The 22,547-nt window shown below is 31.6% G+C and overlaps 1 protein-coding gene across 1 annotated transcript in view; it reads right to left on the bottom strand.

The window, feature by feature from the left end:
- LOC124362107 (proton-coupled amino acid transporter-like protein pathetic) overlaps positions 1–22,547 on the bottom strand; it is a 38,061-nt gene that overhangs the window by 8,922 nt on the left and 6,592 nt on the right. Inside the window, exons 2-6 of the mRNA XM_046816291.1 lie at positions 16,678–16,752; positions 16,325–16,396; positions 8,194–8,344; positions 2,496–2,617; positions 1,256–1,340 (exon numbers count right to left, since the gene is read on the bottom strand). Of these exons, the coding sequence (XP_046672247.1) occupies positions 1,256–1,340; positions 2,496–2,617; positions 8,194–8,344; positions 16,325–16,396; positions 16,678–16,745 (498 nt within the window). The 5' untranslated portion in view covers positions 16,746–16,752. The remainder of the gene's footprint in view (positions 1–1,255; positions 1,341–2,495; positions 2,618–8,193; positions 8,345–16,324; positions 16,397–16,677; positions 16,753–22,547) is intronic.

Raw genomic sequence — 22,547 nt, forward strand, 5'->3', positions numbered from 1 at the left:
GAGGATATCTGTGCACTTTGCATTTCCCATTTTTCATCATACCTCACTCTTTTTGTGATATTGCTCATTTAGATTTCCAAGTAACTGACAAGTAAAATAATTGAAACAATTAACAATGTTTTGTATAACCATTTGTACAACTAATAAAATTATACTGTTCCTTCTTCAATTAAAAACATTGTTTAACTTAAAATATCAAAAATGTCTCTCTATGAGCAATTAGAGATATCGGAGTGAATCTCAACATATATTTTATGCAGTGGTGTATATAGAAAATTATTTCGCAGGGTGCTGGCACATTGGGTGGTTTACAAGATATAATGTACGTTCCATAAACATAGGCTCGGGAATCTTTCCCCAGGAAATTGTTGAGCTTTAAGTACTCATAAAGGTATTCTAGCTTAAAACAAACTACTGGGTACAATTTTAATGTTTGGCTTAACTTTCAAGGGGGCGTTTAGCCACCTGACCCCCTTATGTACACTCATGATATTATGTAATGCAATATCTGTATTTATATGTATACGAAACAACATATTAAAAATATTCAATCCAGTTACTCGCCATATCTATATTGAGTTCACGTTTAACTTGATCCCTGGTTTACTTTTGTCTTATCTTTGCTTGTACTCTTCACTTTTTATAGACTTTAATATCAAACTAATTTATCATAGTACTTATAACTTTACATTCTATTTGGCAGCTTCCGTTAGTTAATGTACTTCAGAAATACTTTCTAATGTTTATGTTTGTTTACACAAAATTTTGGTGCGTTCAGGCCTTAAAGGAATTGTATTTTTATTATTTTATCCATCTTGTTTTTTTATCTTTTTATACGAGTATATTATTTTATTCACCTTCTTAAAATAATAATGCAACATTTAAAAAAGAAGTTGATAAATTTCAGTCTGTATTTGGTGAACTTGAATAATTATTTCAGTCATCGTGGGATATAAATAAAAAACCAAACAAATCATTACAATTTGCTGTATGCTATCCTTTATTATATTCCTTGTGTGATTTTTTAATGTGATTTTTCTATGCCATTGGCATTTTAACTTATTATGAAAAACCAACAAAATACGGCCTAAGTAAAAGCGGTCCAAACCCTAGAAAATATTTAGGATCTCCCTGGGAGTTTGGCCTGGGACTTCTTGGTTATAGACATACACCATGATGATAGTGATAGTTTACATTGATATAGTCTTTTACTGATATTATTATTGATTAAGAGCTAACCTCCTTATATTCGTACCTGTTTGATGGAAGAAGCTGTGAAGACAATATAAACAATGCAGCAAGAGTAGTAACCAAGGAATAAGCCTCCATCAACACACGACCTAAAATGCAATGGATAGAAAAAATAAAGATCATCAATGATAAAGCTATGGTTAAATTGATCTACTTACATCAGATATGTATGCAATAGATGCATTGGGATTAAGTTTTCAGAGTATGATCCATTTCACAATAAAAGCAGTAAAAGTCTAAATCTAGTCACGTTACAGTCATATTGCTTAATAAATCATTCAATTCAATTCAATTCTGTGTAACTGTATGTTTTTCATGGAAAACCAGTACTGTCAAGTGCTAGAGGCACTTCTTTTAAGTTGAATGATTCATTTTGAACTCATTGTATAAGATTGATACATTTAATGTTGAGAAAAAAAACGTTGTATTAATACTAAACAAATACAAGAATACACACAAAGCAGGCCACGTCAAAAAATTTTTGATCTAAAATTATGACCAAGAGAGTATAATTCAGTAGTCTAATATTATGTAACTTAGAAAAGAGGATAGTGATTTCCGAGGAATCAGGTTCAAAGAAGAATATTAGTTCCAGAGGTTTTCATTGCTTAAATATTTTCAGATGATGATTTTGAGTGAACAAAGGAAAATGTGGATTTGTAAATAGTTATTATTTTTAAGTATTTTGTTTTTACTAAAGGAAAAATTGACTGATAGTTGATAATCAAGATTATTTTATGCAAGCTCTTGTCAAAAGTTTTGTCAATTAAGAAAAAGAAAAGGTGCACTTCACTAAAAGAAACAGTATCTATCTGGTTTTATTTTTCAGTTGAAACACCAGAATAAATAAATAGATCAGTCAAACTCTTGAATATAAGTAAGTGCATTCTTTTGCGGGTAAATACATTATTCTTAATATTAAGCTAGAAGTAACTGAAATAGAACCATTAATAACCAATATTTTAAACCAACGGCAAATTCTTTGTTTACAGACACTGTAATAATGACAATGTTTAACTGTGTTTGTATTACAGTGTATCTAAAACATACAGTGTATTTAAAGTTTTCTTAAAATTCTGGTTTTATTCACCTTTTGTATTCTAAAATATTACTACTGAAACGGCCATGGCTCACCTCCCCCCCCGTGTTTTGATTCTGGTTACACCTATAGCTGAGGCTTTACTATGTTTCCTCAATGGCCCATAATTTCTTCAATAAATCCTATGATCTGCAATATATCTTACTTCGCCAAGGCAGTATAGGGTTGACACTTGGAAGGACCTGTGTGAAAGGCTGCCTCAGCAATCCCTGCAAATCCGAGATGAGGCTGCTTCAACCTCATGGCCAACACTTGGGCACAGTGGACCTGCACAAACACGCAGGGCCGTCAAGATTCAACATTTTACTGACCATACTACATAAACATGCCATTAATCTCATCATAGAATTATAAATAACAAAATAATAATATAAACAATAGAAAAAGATTTAAGCAGGAATAAAATAAGAATACTCAACAATAGATAGAATATGATAAATCCTGCAGTCTACAGGCCATTCAAAAATAAACAGGATTACACATGTGCCAAGTTTAAGTCAAAGAATTCTGTAGTGCTATAGAGAGGGTTGGTAATAAGGCAATTTATACATACAATAAACAATCTAAAACATTATAGCTAGCTGGAAATGTGCGAAGTTCAGACAAACTTTAATCAAAATAGCTTCTAATGCCTTCCTTTCTCAGTTTTTAATGCTAATGAGAAAATTGCAGTTTTTACAAGTAATTATTTCAAGTGTTTGTAACAATTGCTTATGATTGAAGCATTCGTGAAGTACCGCAATACAATAAAATCATTTACAGTACCTAAATGTATTGCTAAATAAGAGATCCAGAAACTTCTAAACAAAACATTAAAAAATTGTATTCCCTCATGAATAACATTACTGCTTGCTTAAATATCAATTAAAACACTGTTTTGTACACAACCTCAGGCCCAAACAAAAATATTTAATTAAGACGCATAAAAATGCAAGTTTTATATTCTTATTTAGACCAATTCCCTTTACAGCCTTATTTTGCCCATCCTCATGTGTCACTGACTGTATGAAGATCTCATAAAATAGAATAAGGAAGAGAATTGGTATAATTCAAAGTTGCTACAGTCAGAAACAGGATTTGAACCTGCGCTATCACTTACTCAGATCTAAAGTTCGATTAAGAAATATAAGGATATAGATCTGTCATTGGCTCTACTCAGTCTTTGTCAAACAGTGTTATGTTTTAAAGGTAATAAATGCCAGGCTATAGTATCTTACTGGTGACAGGTTCTTTAAAGAACCTGCACATTGGAAATTGCTATACAAGTCATTTTGTAATCATTGCAAAATTATAGCAAACTAATGTTGATAGCATTGGATCATACTTGGCTTATTACGGATTAATCTGATTCCTGTTTAAAAATTACACTGTTTGTATATTCTAAACTGTTTTAACAGATTCACAGACATCTATACTATTATACAAAAATCTAATGTTATCTATCTGTACGTTTATTTGTGTGTTACTCAGTCACATAAAAACTACTGGACCAATTTGATTGAAATTTTACATGGACATTCTTAGGGTCCCTACAATACATAGCCTGGTTTTACTTTTTGAATACATTTTTTGATCGAAATAGGCTACTCAGACCTGCGAACAATATTCTTGATCGGAGCAACACAAAATCTACTTCCATTTTGAAATAACATAGATAACATTAATCATTACAACATGAGTGTGTTATCTGAAAAGTTTAAAACTTTGAATTTGGGATTCGAAATTATCATGAAATATTGGAGAGAATTAAAGTTATTTCATGGTACTCATTACAGTTTTACTTTCCAACTTGAGGGCCCCAAAACATGTTATACTTATACCTAAAATAGATTGAAAGATTACAATATTTTTCAGTGATTATCCACTAAGGAGTATTTAAAACTTCATTTAAATGGAATGTGCCTGTGATATTCCTTTTTTTTAATAGGAAATAGCATGTGAAACCATGGGTGAACTGCTAGTAAGTGATAAAATTGAACGTGCTTTATATATCACGTAACTATGTTGTTATGAGTTTTCCTTACTTTTAAGGTCACTATTAATATTATTAGATAAAAGAAATATTGTCCCATACACAATAGTAACAAGAATCAAGAATTTTTATTATTCATTATAACATTATTATAATGCATTGACATCGTCACCAGAGCTTCAATAAAATATTAGATCTAGATATATTACATTAATGTTAATTCCAGTGAAAACCTGACTGGCTGAGATGAAATAACAGTATCCTATGTATAACTAAGCATGGACAATCAACAATAAATACATGTATTAATAGGTTCTAGAGAAAATAAATTAATAAAATTGTAATAAAATGGTAAAACATTCAATAATAAATAAATAAATAGTACAATAATAGACAATTTAAAACAGTTACATTTAAAACATTTATGTGGGCTACAATACAGATAGGTTTAAAAATTAAAAAGAAACATCTATCACAGACATTGCCAGGTATTCATCTATACTATAAAAAGGTCTAGTTAACAGCCATCTATCTATACATCACTGATTTGAATTTACTAAGACTAATGTAAATAAACTGGTAAGAGGTAGTTTATTAAACAAACGGATACCGATAAAAGAATACATAGATTGTGTTTTACTTAATCTGCAGTAGGGCTGATCTAAATATAAGCTGCCTCTAGTAGGATAGTGATGAATGTCATTTCTAAGAGAAAAGTCACCAAGATTCTGTTTTAATTTAATCAGACATGAATAAATATAAAGGTTGATAACAGTTAGAATACCTTCCTCCGCAAAAATAGGTTTACATGCAGTTAAGGAGGAGACACCTGCCAAAATTCTAACAGCCTTTTTCTGTAACAGTAATACTTTTTGAATATCATGACTGTTACCCCATATGGTGATTCCATACGATATGGTGCTATGAAAAAATGCATAATATGCGGATTTAAGATAATCTTTGGGAACAAGTTTCTTTAGGTGGTGCAGCAAAAAAATTACTCTTGACAGCCTACAACAGACACTTTGAACATGGGGTTGCCAAGTCAACTTAGAATCCAAAGTTATACCCAACAGTCTTACACAGGACTTTAAATTTAAATTATACTTCGTTAACATAAGATTTTTACAAAGAGAAAATAAAATATTTTGTGATTTATTATCATTTAGTAACAGACCATTAGATGAAAACCAGTGGTTAGCTTGGTGGAGGACATGAGTTCTCTCTACAAACAAGGTATCTATATTGTTATTTATACAATAAAACGTGGAGTCATCTGCAAAAATTACTGAACCACAATCCACATTGGTAGGCAAATCATTTATAAGAATTAAGAATAAGAATGGGCCAAGGACCGATCCCTGTGGTACACCACCCTTAACTAAAGCTAACTCAGAGAGTGTGTTGTTGAAGTACACCCTCTGAGTGCGATCAGTCAGGTAAGTTCGAAAGAAGTTTAGCTCAACACCATTTAGGCCATAATGTTGTAATTTGTTAAGGAGGATGTCATGTGGAGCACAGTCAAAAGCCTTTGTCAAATCACACAAGCTGGCAAGTGTGCTAGAGCAGTGTTCAAAACCACCTATTACTCCTGAGAGTAGAAGCTCGACTGCGCTCACAGTGGACAAACCCTTGCGAAAGCCAAATTGATTTTTAGAAAAAAGATAATTAGATTCAAAAAATTCACTAACCTGGTATATCACAGCTTTTTCAGTGATTTTGGAAAAGGTGGGCACCACAGATATAGGTTGATAGTTCTCAGCCAGGGAGGGGTCACCCTTTTTAAAAATAGGTACAACTTTTGACAACTTAAGCAAGTCAGGAAACAGGCCTGTAGAAAGACAATGATTGATGCTAGCCGTAAGGGGGCTCGGTCAAGGCTCTACTATCACAGGCAAAACAAATTTCACCAGATCAATACTGATATCGAATATGTCTTTACTGGAACTGCTTTTGATGCTTTGGACATACTTCAATACTTCCTCACTTGAAACTACTTTCCACACAAAACGTAGGGGTGGAACCTGGTAGCCGCTCACAAGTTGACCGGAAACCGCCAAAGAAGGCGGAACCTGACTACATGCTTCTTTCACTATTGCAATGAAGGTGTAATTGAAGTCATCAGGGGTTAGGTTGTGGCTGATCTTACAAGCATTGGAGCTGTCTTTATATCTGTTAATAATTTCCCATGCTGCCTTGCAGCTATTAGGTGCAGAGGATATATATTCAGCATTGAAATTTAGTCTGGCATGGATAACAGCTTTCTTGTAGGTTTTCCGAGCTTCAACATAGTTTGACTTGGTTTGTTCGACAAACAGATTATACCTTACTGCCCACAGATAAATATGATGCAAACTATTAACTTTCCCTTTTAGACAGAGAAGTTCTTCAGAAAACCATTTGGGCCTACTATTAGAACACAGATTTATTTTATGTCTAATTTTCAGAAGTTTTTTTGGAAAGCACAGGTTTATGCCTTCATGAAAATAGTTTAAAAAGTTTTCAAAAAGTGTGAGATTTGGATTACTGTTTAAAATATGATTCCAGTCCGTTTGACCAATATAAGAATAAAATTTAACTTTGTTAGACATACTAAAAGATCTTATTACCTTTTCCTCTTCTACGGGAATGCCACTCAGATTAGGTTCAATACTGGACTGAGATGTCAAGATAGTTATCAAAGCATTGTGATCTGACAAAGGAGGCTGTAGTACATCGACAGAGAGAGAATCCCTCGGTAGGCCACTTACAACATTGTCCAAACAGGATTTTCCCCTCGTAGGCTTGTAGTTGAAACAAGAGCAGTCGAGCGATCTTAGAAGGTTGAGAAACTCATTGGAAATTCTTCATTTACTTTATTGATGTCTATATTGATGTCCCCAGAGGCAACGATAGGGAGGTTGAAATTACACAAAAACAACCACAGTTTTTCCATGTTTTTTTAAATTAATATATATCTTTGTTGCTATTAGAAACTCTGTATATAGATACAAAGATTACTTTAAAATTATTAAATTCCACGACTGCAGCAACAACTTCAAAAACATTTTCTTCACAGAAATCATTTACATTAATTTCAGAGAACTTTAATGTATCATGTACATAGATAATGACTCCACCTCGCGATCTTAAAGATCTACAGAATATGGTAGCACAGTAAAAACCACTTATAAGAGCTAGGTCCTTAGATTCAAAGGTACACCAATGCTCACTTAAGCATATAACAGAAAAGTTATTGTTTGCGATTATAATATCAAGTTCAGGGAGCTTATCTAAGAGAGACTGCACGTTGGCAGTCAAGATTTTATAGATAGGCCTACTTGACGTTTAGTCATCACTCTTGATTGGAGGTTTTGGGAGTTTAAAATCCCTTAAGTAGGGCTTATTATTGTTCAGTTCGTCTAGACATAACTTATCTTCTTCCAAGCTCACGTTTGACTCAAGAGGGTCTAAGTTACAGTTTGTGAAGTTGGGATTTGAGAGTTTAAAGGCTTATCAGATTTCTTAGGTTTGTTGAAAAACCTTGAAACATATGCATTTTTTGGCCAAAATTCAGGAGAAAAAATGTACATGGACATTACTTGGGAATATAGTTAGAAATCATTATGTACATTATACATTGTTTTTGTAATGTTTATTAATAATAGGTACTGTTGTTCTGTACAGTTATACCTGAAACTTGACTGGACTTATTGAACTTTAATGATTTTCCTCCAGTTTAAATGACTGTTGGAATTTATATTTTAATTATTATAACTATAAGGAAATGATCCATAGAAGTGTTTTACATCTTATGAACTGCTACTAATTATATCCAAAATGTTACAATGTTCAAGATGTATTGGAAAGAAACAAATAAAATATTACTCACCAGAATTGAGACACAGTGAGTATATACTAAGCCAACAAAGATGGCTCCCACCAGGCTGGTCCAGAGTCCACCGTTCTTGAAGGCCACCGGCATGGCGAGGATACCAGACCCTAGACTACCCTTGATCATGTGGAACAGGGCTCCCATCGTACTAAAGGAAAAACAAAGTGCCTGTAAAATTATATTTAATTTACATTGTCATTCTATTGACAACTAAATTGAATTAAGGATAATTATATATATTTGATTTAGGTGTATTGATATTAATAATACTATGATTTAGTTTTACATAGAATAGTGTCTCTTAACAAATATGATATGATTTCATTGTTGTGTGTAATTGTCAAACTTAAAGTTAAGATTTTGGCAATTATGTTGTTCCTAGTTCTGTAGTATATTTTTTAAATTGTAATGCGGCTTCAGACACAATTTTGTAGGCTTTGAACGTGTATGAGCACTCCTGGTTCGAGTAATTTATATTGCCGGTGCCAGTGTTGAGAATTCCTTGTTGCCACAACCAAGAAAATATATACATACATACACACAGGTCTGAAAAGCCTACTTCTGTCAAAAGACAACTAAGATTCGTTTTATAATAGTCTTTAGCTGTGTAAAAGTTATATAGTAACGTCTTTTATATTAGTACTGACCAAGCACTACTGCATACTTAATTCTTGCTAAAATGTACAGTTAAAAGTATATTTTTACTAAAACTTAATATTCTCGTTTGGATATTTTCTTACTCTGTGCTTAACAGCAATTGCAGAAAAGGTTTAAATAGGAAATATTGTTACTATCAAGCTTACTTATGCTTTCAAGTCTATAAATGTAAAGAAATTGAAAATAGTGGTTGAATTAATTAAACATGGTTGTGTTGTCATAAAACAATGTTTGCACAATACAGTTTATTACATTTAACAGGCTCTTTCAATCTATACTATTATATAAAATCTCATGGTGTCTGTTTCTGTGTTACTCATTCAAAAAAAATCTTCTTGTCCGATTGTACTGAAATTTTACGTGGACATTCTTAGGGTCCCTGGTTAATATAGAGGCCTATTCTTTCTTTAAAAATCACTCCGAGCTACGCCCCACTGGTCTCTAAAGTTGTGAGAAATTCCATCTTGATCTCTAAAATTGCATTACAGGAAACAAATGGTTGTTTTCTCAGTAAGTTTTTCAATTTGCTTAATTCATCAGAAGAGGGAGGTGAGATATTTAGGAGTCAAAGATATGCAAGTAAAAAATCAATTTAACTTTCAGTATGGTGCAGACTTCTGTGAGAAACTTATGTTATGTAAAAAAGGAAAAAAGCCCTCCAAGCAAAATAATAAATACGTGAACATAGTAAAAAAGAAATGCTCACTTCTAAGCAACAATTGTTTGTTACAAAACACAGGCTTCGATTGTAACACCATTCTATTGCCTTGAGTCATAGTGTGAAAATTGAATAGCTGTTTGTACAATATATAGAATGACAAATATAGAAAACCAAAGGAAAATATAGAACTCTTCCAGCAAAAGTTGTCTTCGCTTAAAAGAACTGGTAATGTAGCGAAACAATTTTATGAAGTGGCCAGCTTTCCAAGTATTAAATTTATTGACAGTTCACTTAACCCAATTTATCCACCAACAAGAAGCGGAGAAATATTTGTTGAGAGATAAGGAAAATATTCAATTAACTGAATGTTCTTTTGTGGATCAGACTGTGTGCTTTCCAAGTGAGTGACAACTAGATAGGCAGTGTAAAGAATATCCATGTAGACACTCATAACAAACAGTCATTACCAAAGACTGGAAGAAGAAACTTTATTATCAGACAGATTTTTATGCTTGTCCTCTTATCACGTTCACACCGATGTGGGGCTCTAGAGCCCCAAACTCATTTTTTTCTAGAAACCTGGTGTGGGATTCTAGATAGTACCCACTTTGTATGATTTGTATAGTAAGTTTAACCCAGCCGTATTTCCAATTCCAATAGACTTATCAAATATATCAGTATTTTGTAATGGCTTTTAATGCTTTTCACACAAAAAACATTTTTATGGTTTTTTGACATATATACGTGCAAAATATATACAATATTAAAAAATTAATAAAATTACTATCATCATGAATGTGTTAAAAGCATAACTACACTTGGCCTATAACTACACTTCAAAATTATCCCATCAACAATGTGGAAAGAAAATATAGCAGATGGCTTTTTTATCACTACATCAGAATGTGAAAAGAGCCTCAGAAATTTTAAAAGAAAATTTTTAAATCATTTAAGGGTGGAACCTGTTTGTGAAACGAATGTGTTTATTTGATCGACTATTCTATGTAATATTGCCAGAAAAGTTTAAGCGCAAGTACAACTGCTGTCAAAGGATAAGCCAGTTGGACTTGATGACATTGGTAAGAAAGTTTCACAAAGCTCTTCAATTATTGCAGGAATCATCCAAAGTATGTTGTAACAGACTAAAAATCATATAAGAACTTAAAATATATGTATAGGTACCCTTATTGTCTGAAAGTAGTTTGGTATTAATTGCCTTACCTATCGGTGCTAATTTTAATTCATATTGTCATTAAGTTTTACATCTGTAAAGTAAGTCAACTCTCTTTCTTCCTTCATAGTTTTCAAACATTGTCAATCTTTGTCACCTCCAACCAAGCTTTTCTACAGCTATCTTTAATTTATTTAAGAGAATTTCCACTTTCATTCTAGGAGAATAAGTTTATGTACAATAGAAGACCAAGGGACTGGTAAAAAAAGCCACAATCATACAAATTGGACTGGAATCACGTTCTTACATAACATCTACACATACAGAAGAAATTCATGTTTTTTCAGAAAGTTGAGAAGTCATGTTCAAAATTTATGTTAAAAAAAGTCACAACAATCTGTTTATGATAGTAGGCTACATATTACTTAATCCAAAATAAAAGGTCAAAACATTGTGCCCTTAAGAAAATCCAATGTTGCGTCTAAGTCATGTGATAGACTTAAGGTCTTATAATTGATTTTTTTATTTTATGAAGGAGAAGCATATGGACTTAATATAATAATCTACATATTAATGGTTACGATTTGAATAATCAGTAATAAATTCTAGTTCTTTTAATAACTATTTTACTAATTTAGTAAGTGAGTTGGATATTAAATCCAATATGAGACCACCTCAAAACCGCGCCATAGAGTTTGTAGAAAACTATTTATCTAATTTTAATGACTGTGACACTCTACAAATGGCAAAGAATTACAATAGTTGTTGTATTAAAAGTTGTTGCCAATCTAAACCTATCATGTAGTGAAGACTATTATGGTATTTCTAATATGCTTGTAAAGAAAATTATAAATGAAATAGCTGATTTATTGTCATTATTGTATAATATGATGTTTAATGCAAGGTGTATTCCCTCATGCCCTTAAGGTTACTAAAGTAACTCCTGTGTACAAAAAGGAGACAAATTTAGCCCATCTAGCTACAGGCCGATTTCGTTAGTACCAATTTTTAGTAAAATATTTGAGACATCTATAAAATGGCAACTAAATTCATTTTTTGTTAATAATAATCTATTTTGTAAAGAACAGTTTGGGTTCATACAAAACCGAAGTACAATAAAAGCAGTTGAAAATATTGTAGATACAATTTTAGCGAATTTTGAAAGAGGGGTGTTATCATCTGCAACATTAATCGACTTGACCAAAGCATTTGACTGCATAGATCATGAGTTATTACCATCCAAACTTTATAGATATGGTATTAGAGGCAAAGAACTGCAATTAATGATGTCCTATCTAAAAAATAGAAAGCAGATAGTTGTGCAAAATAAAGATAGATCCGAACTAAAACCTATTAAAATTGGAGTCCCACAAGGTTCTGTCCTGGGCCCTTTTTTGTTCATTGTTGCTGTTAATGATTTCTCGTTTAATATACCATGCTCCTCAGTATTATATGCAGATGACACCACACTCTTGAATTTCAGTGACAATTTTGAGAATCTTATTATGAAAGAAAACTATGCAGTAAAATCGGCTATGGAATGGTTTGAGACAAACTACTTAGTAGTAAATGATCAAAAGACTGAGAAAATACTGTTTACTTTAAATAGCAATTATGAAATTAGTAAACCTGTAAAACTATTAGGGGTATACCTTGACACCAAATTAAGTTGGGAACATCACATAGATCAATTGTGTAAAATATTATTTAGAGTGGTCTTGAGTAAATTATCTCTTGAGTAAATTGAAACATTGTATAACTATGGATATGCTCCTAGCCTCCTATTATGCATTTTTCCATTCACACTTAAGTTATGGTATAACTCTATGGGGGAACAGTAGTAGTGCAGTAAGAGTATTGAAATGGCAAAAAAATGCATTACGTGTTATGAGAGGTGTTTTAAAAAGAGAGACTTGTGTTCCAATTTTTAAGGAATTAAAAATAATGACTATTCCTAATATGTATATATATTCTACTGTCTTATAAGTGTAAAGGAACAACTTGAAACATTTACAACTAGGCAGGATATTCATGATTATCCTACTAGAACAAAACATTTGTTACAACTCTTACCAGTTAAATTAACCAAAACAAAATGCAGTCATCTTTTTATGAAAATTAAATTGTTTAATAAGTTACCATTAAATGATAGATCTGTATATTTAGTCAAATTTAAAATAGTTTTGAAGTGCTGGTTACAAGTTAAAATATTTTATTGTGTGGATGAATTCTTAAATTGTGATACCACAACAATAATTTTTTTAAAATTTTGTCTCTCAATGTTTTATTCAGTTATTTATTCAGTTTTAATATTGTTGAGTTTTAAAATTGTATCCATGTTAAATGTGTTAATAGTTATTTATTATTATTATTTTATATAGATCTTTTGGTTGTTTGTTTATTGTTGTTTTTAATTATATAGATCTATATATTTACTGGTAGGCTGGATTGAGTAGGTAGAATCTGAATTGTTTGTTTTAGTTTTAGTTTAGAATATTTTAGTAACTTGACGAAGTCTATTGCACTATTGAATGTGTTTAAAGACCAATAAAGATCTTGAATCTTGAAATAATACAGTTATTATTGTTATAATGTTTTTTAAGTTATGTTATGGGCTACACCTATGTTTTCCTTAAAAAGTTACTATGATTGTAGTTATAATATTTATCAGGTCATAAATTAACGTGACACCAACTGAGTGATAGTTTTTAAGGAAAATATTTATACTATCAGTACACACATCATTAGTCAAAGTAAAATTATCATATAACACAAATATACATTATAACGCAAATGGATTTGAACCTGTATTTTCCTCACTAATAATTTGTATAAATTACCAGAAACATCGTGCAACTGTTTCCAGGTTTTCAAATAAAAAAGCTGCTAATTTTAGTGAGCCATCCTCTCTTTTATGTACTGAGCCCACTGGGTGTTTAACAAAATTTTCAAAAATGTTAAAAATTTTTCAAAATTCAACAAAGTTTTTCTGACACAGCCGAGTCAAGCCAATGTCAGAGAGACTATAATACACTACATGGCTGCTCTTTACCACCAGTCCTACGTCACACTATCTGACCAGCTGACTGTATATTCCTATCACAGCTGATTGATTATAACCTCGAGAATCATCTGTTATTAGTTTGTCTGCTACAAACTTGTTGTATAAAGGTTTAAAAAGTATGTATGTCATTTTAAAATCTAAAGCCGCGTTTACACTGGAAACAAAACATGTTTATAAACAGTGTTTCGGAACAATGTTCCTCAAATCGAAGAATAACTACTTGGAACAATGTTTATAAACAATGTTTCGGAACAGAAATTCGGTGTTTCTCCACATGTTTCTTGTTTCCCGTAGAAAGCGGTAAGATCAAAGGGTGTTTATAAACATTGTGGAATGTTTCGGAAACACAAGACGTTTAGATATAGGAACATTGTTGAGAAACATAAATCATCAGGTCTACCAATAATTTTTTATGCGTTCTGTTGGTAGAACAAGTTGTCAGTATGTTTTGTTTCGATAGAATGAAAACAATGGTTTCATACAAAGTCAAGAATTCCAAAAATGTGTTGCTTCTATCGACTTGTCATGAAAAGCCATCAATTGATAAGGACTCAAAAAAAACCTCTAATCATTGAGACATACAACGCAACCAAAGGTGCAGTTGATACTTTGGATGAAATGTGCCATCAAATGACGTGCAGCCGAAAGACGAGGCGGTGTCCATCATGTGTATTTTTTGGCATGATAAATATCATGCTAGTAAATTCCTGTGTTATTTACACTAGTAACATGGTGAAAAAAATGGGCCCGAAACCGCTTTCAAGGAGAAACTTTGCAATGCAAATCCAATATAACCTCATCACACCGTGGCTTCAGCACCGTATGAACTACTCAAACTTGCCAAGAAAATTGCTGAAATAATTAAAGCACCTCTTCAAACAAACAAAGTTAATGTCCCTCAGCACCCCCGTCGAACAATTTGTGGAATATGTCCATCAGCAAAACGGAGGAGGACGTCAATCTTTTGCTGCCGATGAGCCAAGCCAATCTGTGCCGAGCATCGCGGAAGATGTTGTGTCCATTGTATAGATGAGATTTAACCATAGACTTAGTTTTAAAAAGGTTTACTAAGCTGTATTATAAGTGTTTAGGCAGCTGTAATTAAATGGCATTTTTGTAAAATAAAATGTATTTGTACATTTTTTGAATCCTGTCGTAATTTTTACGATTCGTTAGCTTTAACGTAACTTTTTGAACACGTTAGCTCTCTAGGGTTAAGGTCTTTGAATAGGTCACTTCCACTATAAACACCTCGTGACGCAAGTGAAGGCCTTACCCAGAACCTTCTGGGTTCTCTGTCACATAACAAAACAAAGGTAGCGGCAGCTAGAAGAAGAACATCCTCCTCGTCAGACTACATCTTCAAGAGTGGCTGTCCTAAAATGTTTAGGAACATTGTGTGCAAAATATTTCATGATAGTAGCAAAATATAAACAAAGTTCCAGGAACATTGTTTTTGGAACAAAAGTTCCAGAAACAATGTTTATAAACATGTTTTGTTTCCAGTGTAAACGCGGCTTAAAGTGTAAAGAAAATAAAACCTCCTCCTCCTCATAATAAATTCTTTAAAAGGTAAAATGTTCTCTGGCAAGTATGCATTTAATTATTTTCAATTGAAGAATAAAATATAAAATACTAACAATTATAAGGTCGAGCAATCTACTATTCTGTATTAAAGTTTAGCCTTGGCCAGATTGTGTATAAGTTTTGCACACAATTTAAGCTGTCACTTTTAATGCTCAGAGAAACCCACTCTATTGTAAGTATAATAATGTACTGTTTCAGTGGCACATACAGAAAATTATTTCGGGGGGGGGGGCTGACACACTGGTTGGGTTAGGTGATATTAAATACCCTCCAAAAACAGGGGCTAGGGAAAATGTTCAGCTTCAAGACCATAAAAGTGTTCCAACTTAAAACTAACCATTGGGTACAATTTTAATGTTTGTCTTTTAACATTTCGAAGCTCCCCTCCTTATATAAGCCCATGTAATGTTTAAAATCATCAGCAGTTTGTGTCAACAAATATTTATAAAATTTTCTATTCAAAATTAATTCATTCTTCTACAGGGTATAAATTTAATAAGCTTATTAAATTGTTATATACAAAATAAAATAATGTGTACTGAAGAGAACTTCTTCAGGTGATGTTTATCAGATTGTGTTTGAAGTTAGTTTAAAAGAAGGTTTAAATTTTGCTTCATTTCCTAAAATTGGATTGCGCTACATCTCAAAATTTTCCAACGGTTATGATCATTTTTGTGATTAACCAAATAAAACGTAACAGAAAACGAAAAACACTGTTTAAAGAAACATTTTATATGAACAATATGGCACCTATTGGTTAAACTTAAATATTAAGTTTCTGTTTATAAATAAGCTCCCCACTACCAAACTATGATAAATTGTTGAAATCTGATTTGTAAATCTCTTTGAACAAATACAAGTTATATAAAAAACTTCGAACAGTGTAATAATCTTTCTTAAAGTATCTATTTTATTACCAAATAATTCAAGAGTTGTAGGGAGTCACTTATTTCTACCATGTACAGCAAATGAAACACATGAAACTTACCCCAAAGGATGAAGAATGTTCCTGTGTTTCCATGGGTCATAAGTTTCTTTTCCTTCTTCGGCAAATTTGGCACTGTAAGAAATTGAATTTTGTAAGCATAAATAGAAAGGAACTTTCCACATGTCAAACTTCAAAATAACTCAACAAAATATGTTATAAAATATTTTCAAATTACTTAATTTATTACTACAAATTTTATTTTTTTTAAATGTAAAAGAATTCAAATTGTTGTATAGGTTAATTATAAAAATTAGTCTAATCTGTTCATTGACAACATGTGTTGCCACATTAGTTTCTTTGTAATTCTTTTGTGTTTTTACTATTAAATATGAGTATTTATATATTCAACTCACTTGGATGCCAATATGAAGCTGTTGTTACCCTTGAGTGTATCCACATCAATCGGTGGTTTTTCAGTCATTTTTATCCTGTGTAACAGAACAAAATATTATTAATGTTACAGTACCACTTTTACTTGTGCTGTCAACACAACTTTTAGCAGATTGAACGTTAAAATCACTGGAAAACACAAGCAATCAGTGCAACCGTTAACGACTTTGTGCGAATTGGAGCACGGTGACTCAGGGAGTTTCCTTATTCGTCACTAGCTGTAATTGGCAATTTTTAAACACTCCAACAATGTTATCTAAATTGATCATAAAACTGACGCAGGTAGTATGACGTGTAAATTGGATATTGTTTCCTTAAAAAATATGTTTTTAAGGCGAACACCGCTATCAAATTAATTTCTAGCTGTCAATTGTTTGTAACAAGACTTTGAATATCTTGTTAAATTAACTTGTTAGATTTGATGTTTGGGGTCCTTTGCATACATGATCTTATATTATTACAACTCAATTATAGTAATTTTGTAATCATACAACTGGCTACTGAATAGAGTTTACACTCTATGTTGTATTAAGTCTTTCTCTAAGATAAAAGTAACATAGTACTTCCTCAAGTTGTTTGAAGTGTTAATGGATATTATATTCTCCAATAATAAAACTAATTTGATTTAACCTTTCTTGATAACCTGTACTTTTTTTGTTAGGACAAGATGCTGAGAAATTGTACTTAGTCCTAAAAGAACCTTATGTTTTGAATGCAACACTATAATGATGTTGTATACCTTTACCGCACCTGTAACTCTGACAAGGATAAAACCTATAAGGTTGCTTCTAATGTCTTATTTGATGGCAGAATTCATACCACCACTCATTCATTAGTGAGGGTACAAAATTATACATTCTGTATCAATAGTACACTTGGAAGAAATGCACTAATCCATGACTTTCCACTGAAAAAAAAAAAAACAGTAAATCGACAAAGAAATATAACAGCAAACACGTATTTCCCTCCTATATTGAGGAAAGTTTACACATTCTGTAATTCTATACTGTATGGCAGGAATTGTTGGAATTATCAACAGTATTTTCTATCTGTATTAACTGTAAATGTTTTATTGTGAATTAAATAATTAAAGCACACTGAAATTTTCTTATTGTGACCTTTCAAAATCAAGGAAATTAAAATTAAATTCTTGTTGAAACATTTTGTAGTTATTTTACACATGGGACATTTTTAATTATTTTTATTTTTATATAAATATATTGGATTAAACATGCTTTTATAAATCATGCACTTATAGATAAATATTTCTTTTTGCCATTTTATTATTACTTTAACAATGTTCAGAGAAATCTGAACAAAAGTTACTAATTTATCACACATTTTTTGTACATTCACTTTTAATATTTTTATGTAGAAATATGTTGTTGTCATCTTGAGGTATGGTTTGTGAAAACGGAATTGTTATCGCCGGTATTGTAATATTGAGACTAGATTAGTAATTACTTCCAAACGAATCTACTCGCAGATGAAACTTACCACATCATCATGGCTTCACAACTAACTTAATTAGCCAGTCCTCTGTCACTATTTTACTTCTGCTGCCTCTCTGACTAATCCAGCTTTCGAGAGTCTTAGATAAGTTGATGCCTCCTTAGTACCCTCTTTACGCTGTTATTGTACAATTTTTCCACGTTTAATCCTCAGCTCTCCAAAACTTCATCGATTCTATGAAGTTTTGTTGCTGGCTTGAATGACTTGTTGAGAACTAATAAGCCTCAGTAGGAGTTAAAATTTATCGGATGAATAATCAGTTTTTCACATTCTAGAAAATTTAAATGACATCAAAACTAATGATTTAGCTGACCTGTGATATCTCTATTTCACAGAATGGGGTAAATGCACTCATAATATGTTGTTGAACTAGTATATGGTTGTTTTTGAAGGACAAAAGCCCATCTGGCTCAGTTAGTAGTAAGTAGCTTTGTAATAGCAGATATATAAATAACTTATTTCTTATTGGTTTTAAAGGTAACCAATATCTAGAGAACCACTCTAAATCTTAAACAGAAAGTTTAAGAAATTTTATAAGCATTCCAGAACACTTTTTAGATTTTTTCTAGGTTCATAAAATAACTGAGTTGTGTATTTTTTAAAGTTTATCTGCCTGCTATATTGGAACTAAATACCGAACTGGCCAGTGAACCTGAGATCTTTACAAGATCAATTTTTGTATACAAAATCTATCTAAAGGGACAATTAAGTTCATTTTTTGCAGATAGCACTTTAATGATGAGGAATGAAGCACTTAGTTTAATGTACTATATGAATCATAAATCACTGAGACTCATGCTAACTTGGAATAAAATGTAAGCAAAATTACTCTCCACCATCTCCCTTCACTGGTATTAGTTATTGTTATTTTTGCTATCAAATTAAATAAAGGTAACGTCTACATAAAATCACCATACCAATTCCAAGTAAACAAAATTTCATATTTAATTATTTACTTATCAATTGCACAAACACCATAACATCAATAGGCATTGATTTAAAAGTTATGTACAGATAAAAAATAAAACTTAAATCAATCTAAATAGAAAAAGTTTTTGTCTCTCCTTCACATGAATGTGCATAATTGGTAGTGTCTTTCAAGGGCCACAACAATTTCTGTTCTAGTGGTACTTCAATTATTTTTGTATAGTTATTTTTATTTATTTTTTTAGTCTCTCCTTCACATGAAAGTTCATCATTGGTAGTGTCTTTCAAGGGCCACAACAGTTTCCGTTCTAGTGGTACTTTATTTATTTTTGTATAATCGTTTTTATTTATTTTTTAGTCTCTCCTTCACATGGAAAGTGCATCATTGGCAGTGTCTTTCAAGGGCCACAACAGTTTCATGTTGTTCATGTGTTGACATTTTTATTTATGCGTATAAGTATATATAATCATTGTTTCTTTATTACGAGATACTCTATTTGTGGACATTAGTTCTTCAGGTATATTCAAGACGTAAATTCTTATACTGGCATATTTAGTAAACTAAGTAAGCTTAGTCAGTCTTCAAGACATTTTTGTAAATTGGTGACAAGGACGTAGCCAGCAAGGGGTCCAAAGGTTCCGGATCTCCCCACCAAAAATTTTCAATTTTTTCAATTACTTTTTTAGTAAACGATTATTATTATTTAAATAATTCAGTATTACTGACATGTACTGCTGAAAGATCGTTCTCAACAAGGAAAAAAAAAACGGGTCAAGAACTTTTTAAGGAACAAACTGGGGCCTTACTCTCTCTCCAGTGCGTGAAAATATCAGTTGTCTGGACCCCACCCAAATGTTTTTTTCCTGGCTTCATTCTTGACTGGTGATACCATGAGTGAGAATAATTAATTAAATAACAGTGTGCAATATTAGAAATTAAGAAAAGTTTGAAACTAACAATACTATTACTTAAAAACTGATAGAGCTAGATAGAGCAGCAATACAATAAAAATACAAAAAAGACAATGGCAATCCAGCATTGTGAAACAGGTATGGGTTTTAGTTCTTAAACTTAAGTGGCCTGTGTAACGATTATTTTCCAAGTTCTATGATTCACAGTTTTCACACTGTGTTAAAACATCCCTAACACAGTTATTATCTTGATAATTAGAAATAGAACATTTTATCTTCAAACAGAGAAATATATAAAGAATAAAGCCAGATACTATTACACTTGTCTGTAACAATGTTGTAACATTAGTTACAACACTAATGCGTCTGTCACAACATGGGCAAGACTACATGTTACAGGCATGATCCTAATAATATAACTTAGAAAAACTTAACATTCAATACATTTTTACAACTTTCAAGTCTACAAACACAATCTTAAGCCTACATTGTTATTGTAGACATATGTTATGTGAAATTTATAAACATTTATATTTTCTTTAAAAAATAATACAATCGCACAAGAGAACTGAATTCTCCGACCGTGCGTTGGATTCATACGGTTGGACCACACTTTTAAGTCTCAACTAAACATGTATCAACTAAAAACAAATGTTTTTTGAAAGAAGAAAGAATTTGCTCTCACTAATCTATTATTTGTCTGAATTTCAAGTACGGTATGTATATTTCGGCCTCACTGTGAAGATCTATGATCAATATGCTAAGGTTAAACAGTATGAGCACAATACTTTTTTTTAATTTATGTTGTCAAAAATAAATTTTGAAAAGCTCAGCTACTAACTCAGTATGGTTGGAAAATACTAGAGGTAATTTTTATAGTGTCTAAATTTTAAAAAACTTCTCTTTTCTCACAAGCAGCACAAAGTTATAAGGATGTATAAAAATTATTTGGTTGAATTTGAAATTTTAGTCATTAAAATGGTTGGGTAAAAAATACAATGTTTATTTTATTTTATTTTATTTTCCAACGGCAGCAGCCAATTTACAAATACAAACATACTTGGTTGAATTTTAAATTTAGTTGTTAAAATGGTTGGGTCAAAAAGACAATGTTATTTTATAATTTTCAAATTGTGGTTTGCTCATCGTGAAGTATCTTGTGTAACCTTTGCTCAGTATTTACCACGTTGCGATAATAAAATGAGCATAATGCAAAAAAGAGCAATCATAGTAAAAGTGTTGTGTGAATCTGAAATGGAGAACCCAGATGGAAAAAGTTCAAATAGGTAAAGAGTTCAAAATCCAAACAAGGATGGTAGATTTTCAATCATTTGGATGGACACAGTTCAAAATTTTACATCAATTAAATCATTGTCTCAGTTCAAAGCGAATAGATAAAAAAGTATAGAAGTGACTTATATTAGAAAATTTAATTATCAATTACAGTTTACTGATAGAAAATGTTATACAAATAATATTTGGAACATGCTTTTCAAAATCTTATCCTTGAATATAATCTGGTCTCATCTTATCCAAAAGGATGTGATAATGCTACAAAACTCCAGCAATCAGTATCTTAAAATAGCTCCTGGTACTATTTTAAGAGATTTAATGAGAAATTTTCTGGATGAAGTATGATAACACAGAGTGTCTGTCTGTTGCCCCAGATTATTGAATACATCTAAACATACGTACGTACGTTTTATGACAATAAGCTGCTGCATCACAATAGTCTCAAATTCAAACATTCTGTATTAATACATAAACATTGTACATTTTGCAAGAATAATGGCATAAGTAAGCTAATGACCTAAGTAGGTCTTGTTTTTTTTTCTCTAGAAATTCTACCCCCATGATCCCTCTCTGTGGCTATCTCACCAAATACATCTTAGAATATTCTAATTGCTGCAATATTTTTGCATGGTAGTCTACTTCAAATAACTAATAAATATTTGACCTCAGTCATATATAAACAGGGACTGGACCAAGCTATATTAACTGGTTTGATGCAGCCAATATTTTGACAAGTTTTATTGTAAAGGTGTTTAAAAAGTGTTTATCTTGTGTTAAATCAGTGAGTTTTTTCCTGTGATGACTGCGCTGAAATAATAGGTATCACATAATTAGTAAAACATTTCATTAATATTTACCAAGGATTTTTGCCTAAAAACTAACCTAGATAATATTTATTGCATGAACATTTAATCCATGGCAAACAATCTAAAAAGTCTTTGCAGTGATAAATTTTGAGTCTGACATAAAAGGTGCCCTCAGAATTTTATTTTATGAGTGGATTGTTTTATAGTGAAAACATTAACTTTACTCATAATTTACCAAGGAGTTTTGCCTAAAAACTATAACCTAGATAATATTATTGCATGAACATTTAATCTATGGCAAACAATCTAATAAGTCTTTGCAGTGATAAATTTTGAGTCTGACATAAAAGGTGCTCTCAGATTTTTATTTTATGAGTGGATTA

This window comes from Homalodisca vitripennis, chromosome 5, assembly GCF_021130785.1.
Source record: "Homalodisca vitripennis isolate AUS2020 chromosome 5, UT_GWSS_2.1, whole genome shotgun sequence".
NCBI lineage: Eukaryota > Metazoa > Arthropoda > Insecta > Hemiptera > Cicadellidae > Homalodisca > Homalodisca vitripennis.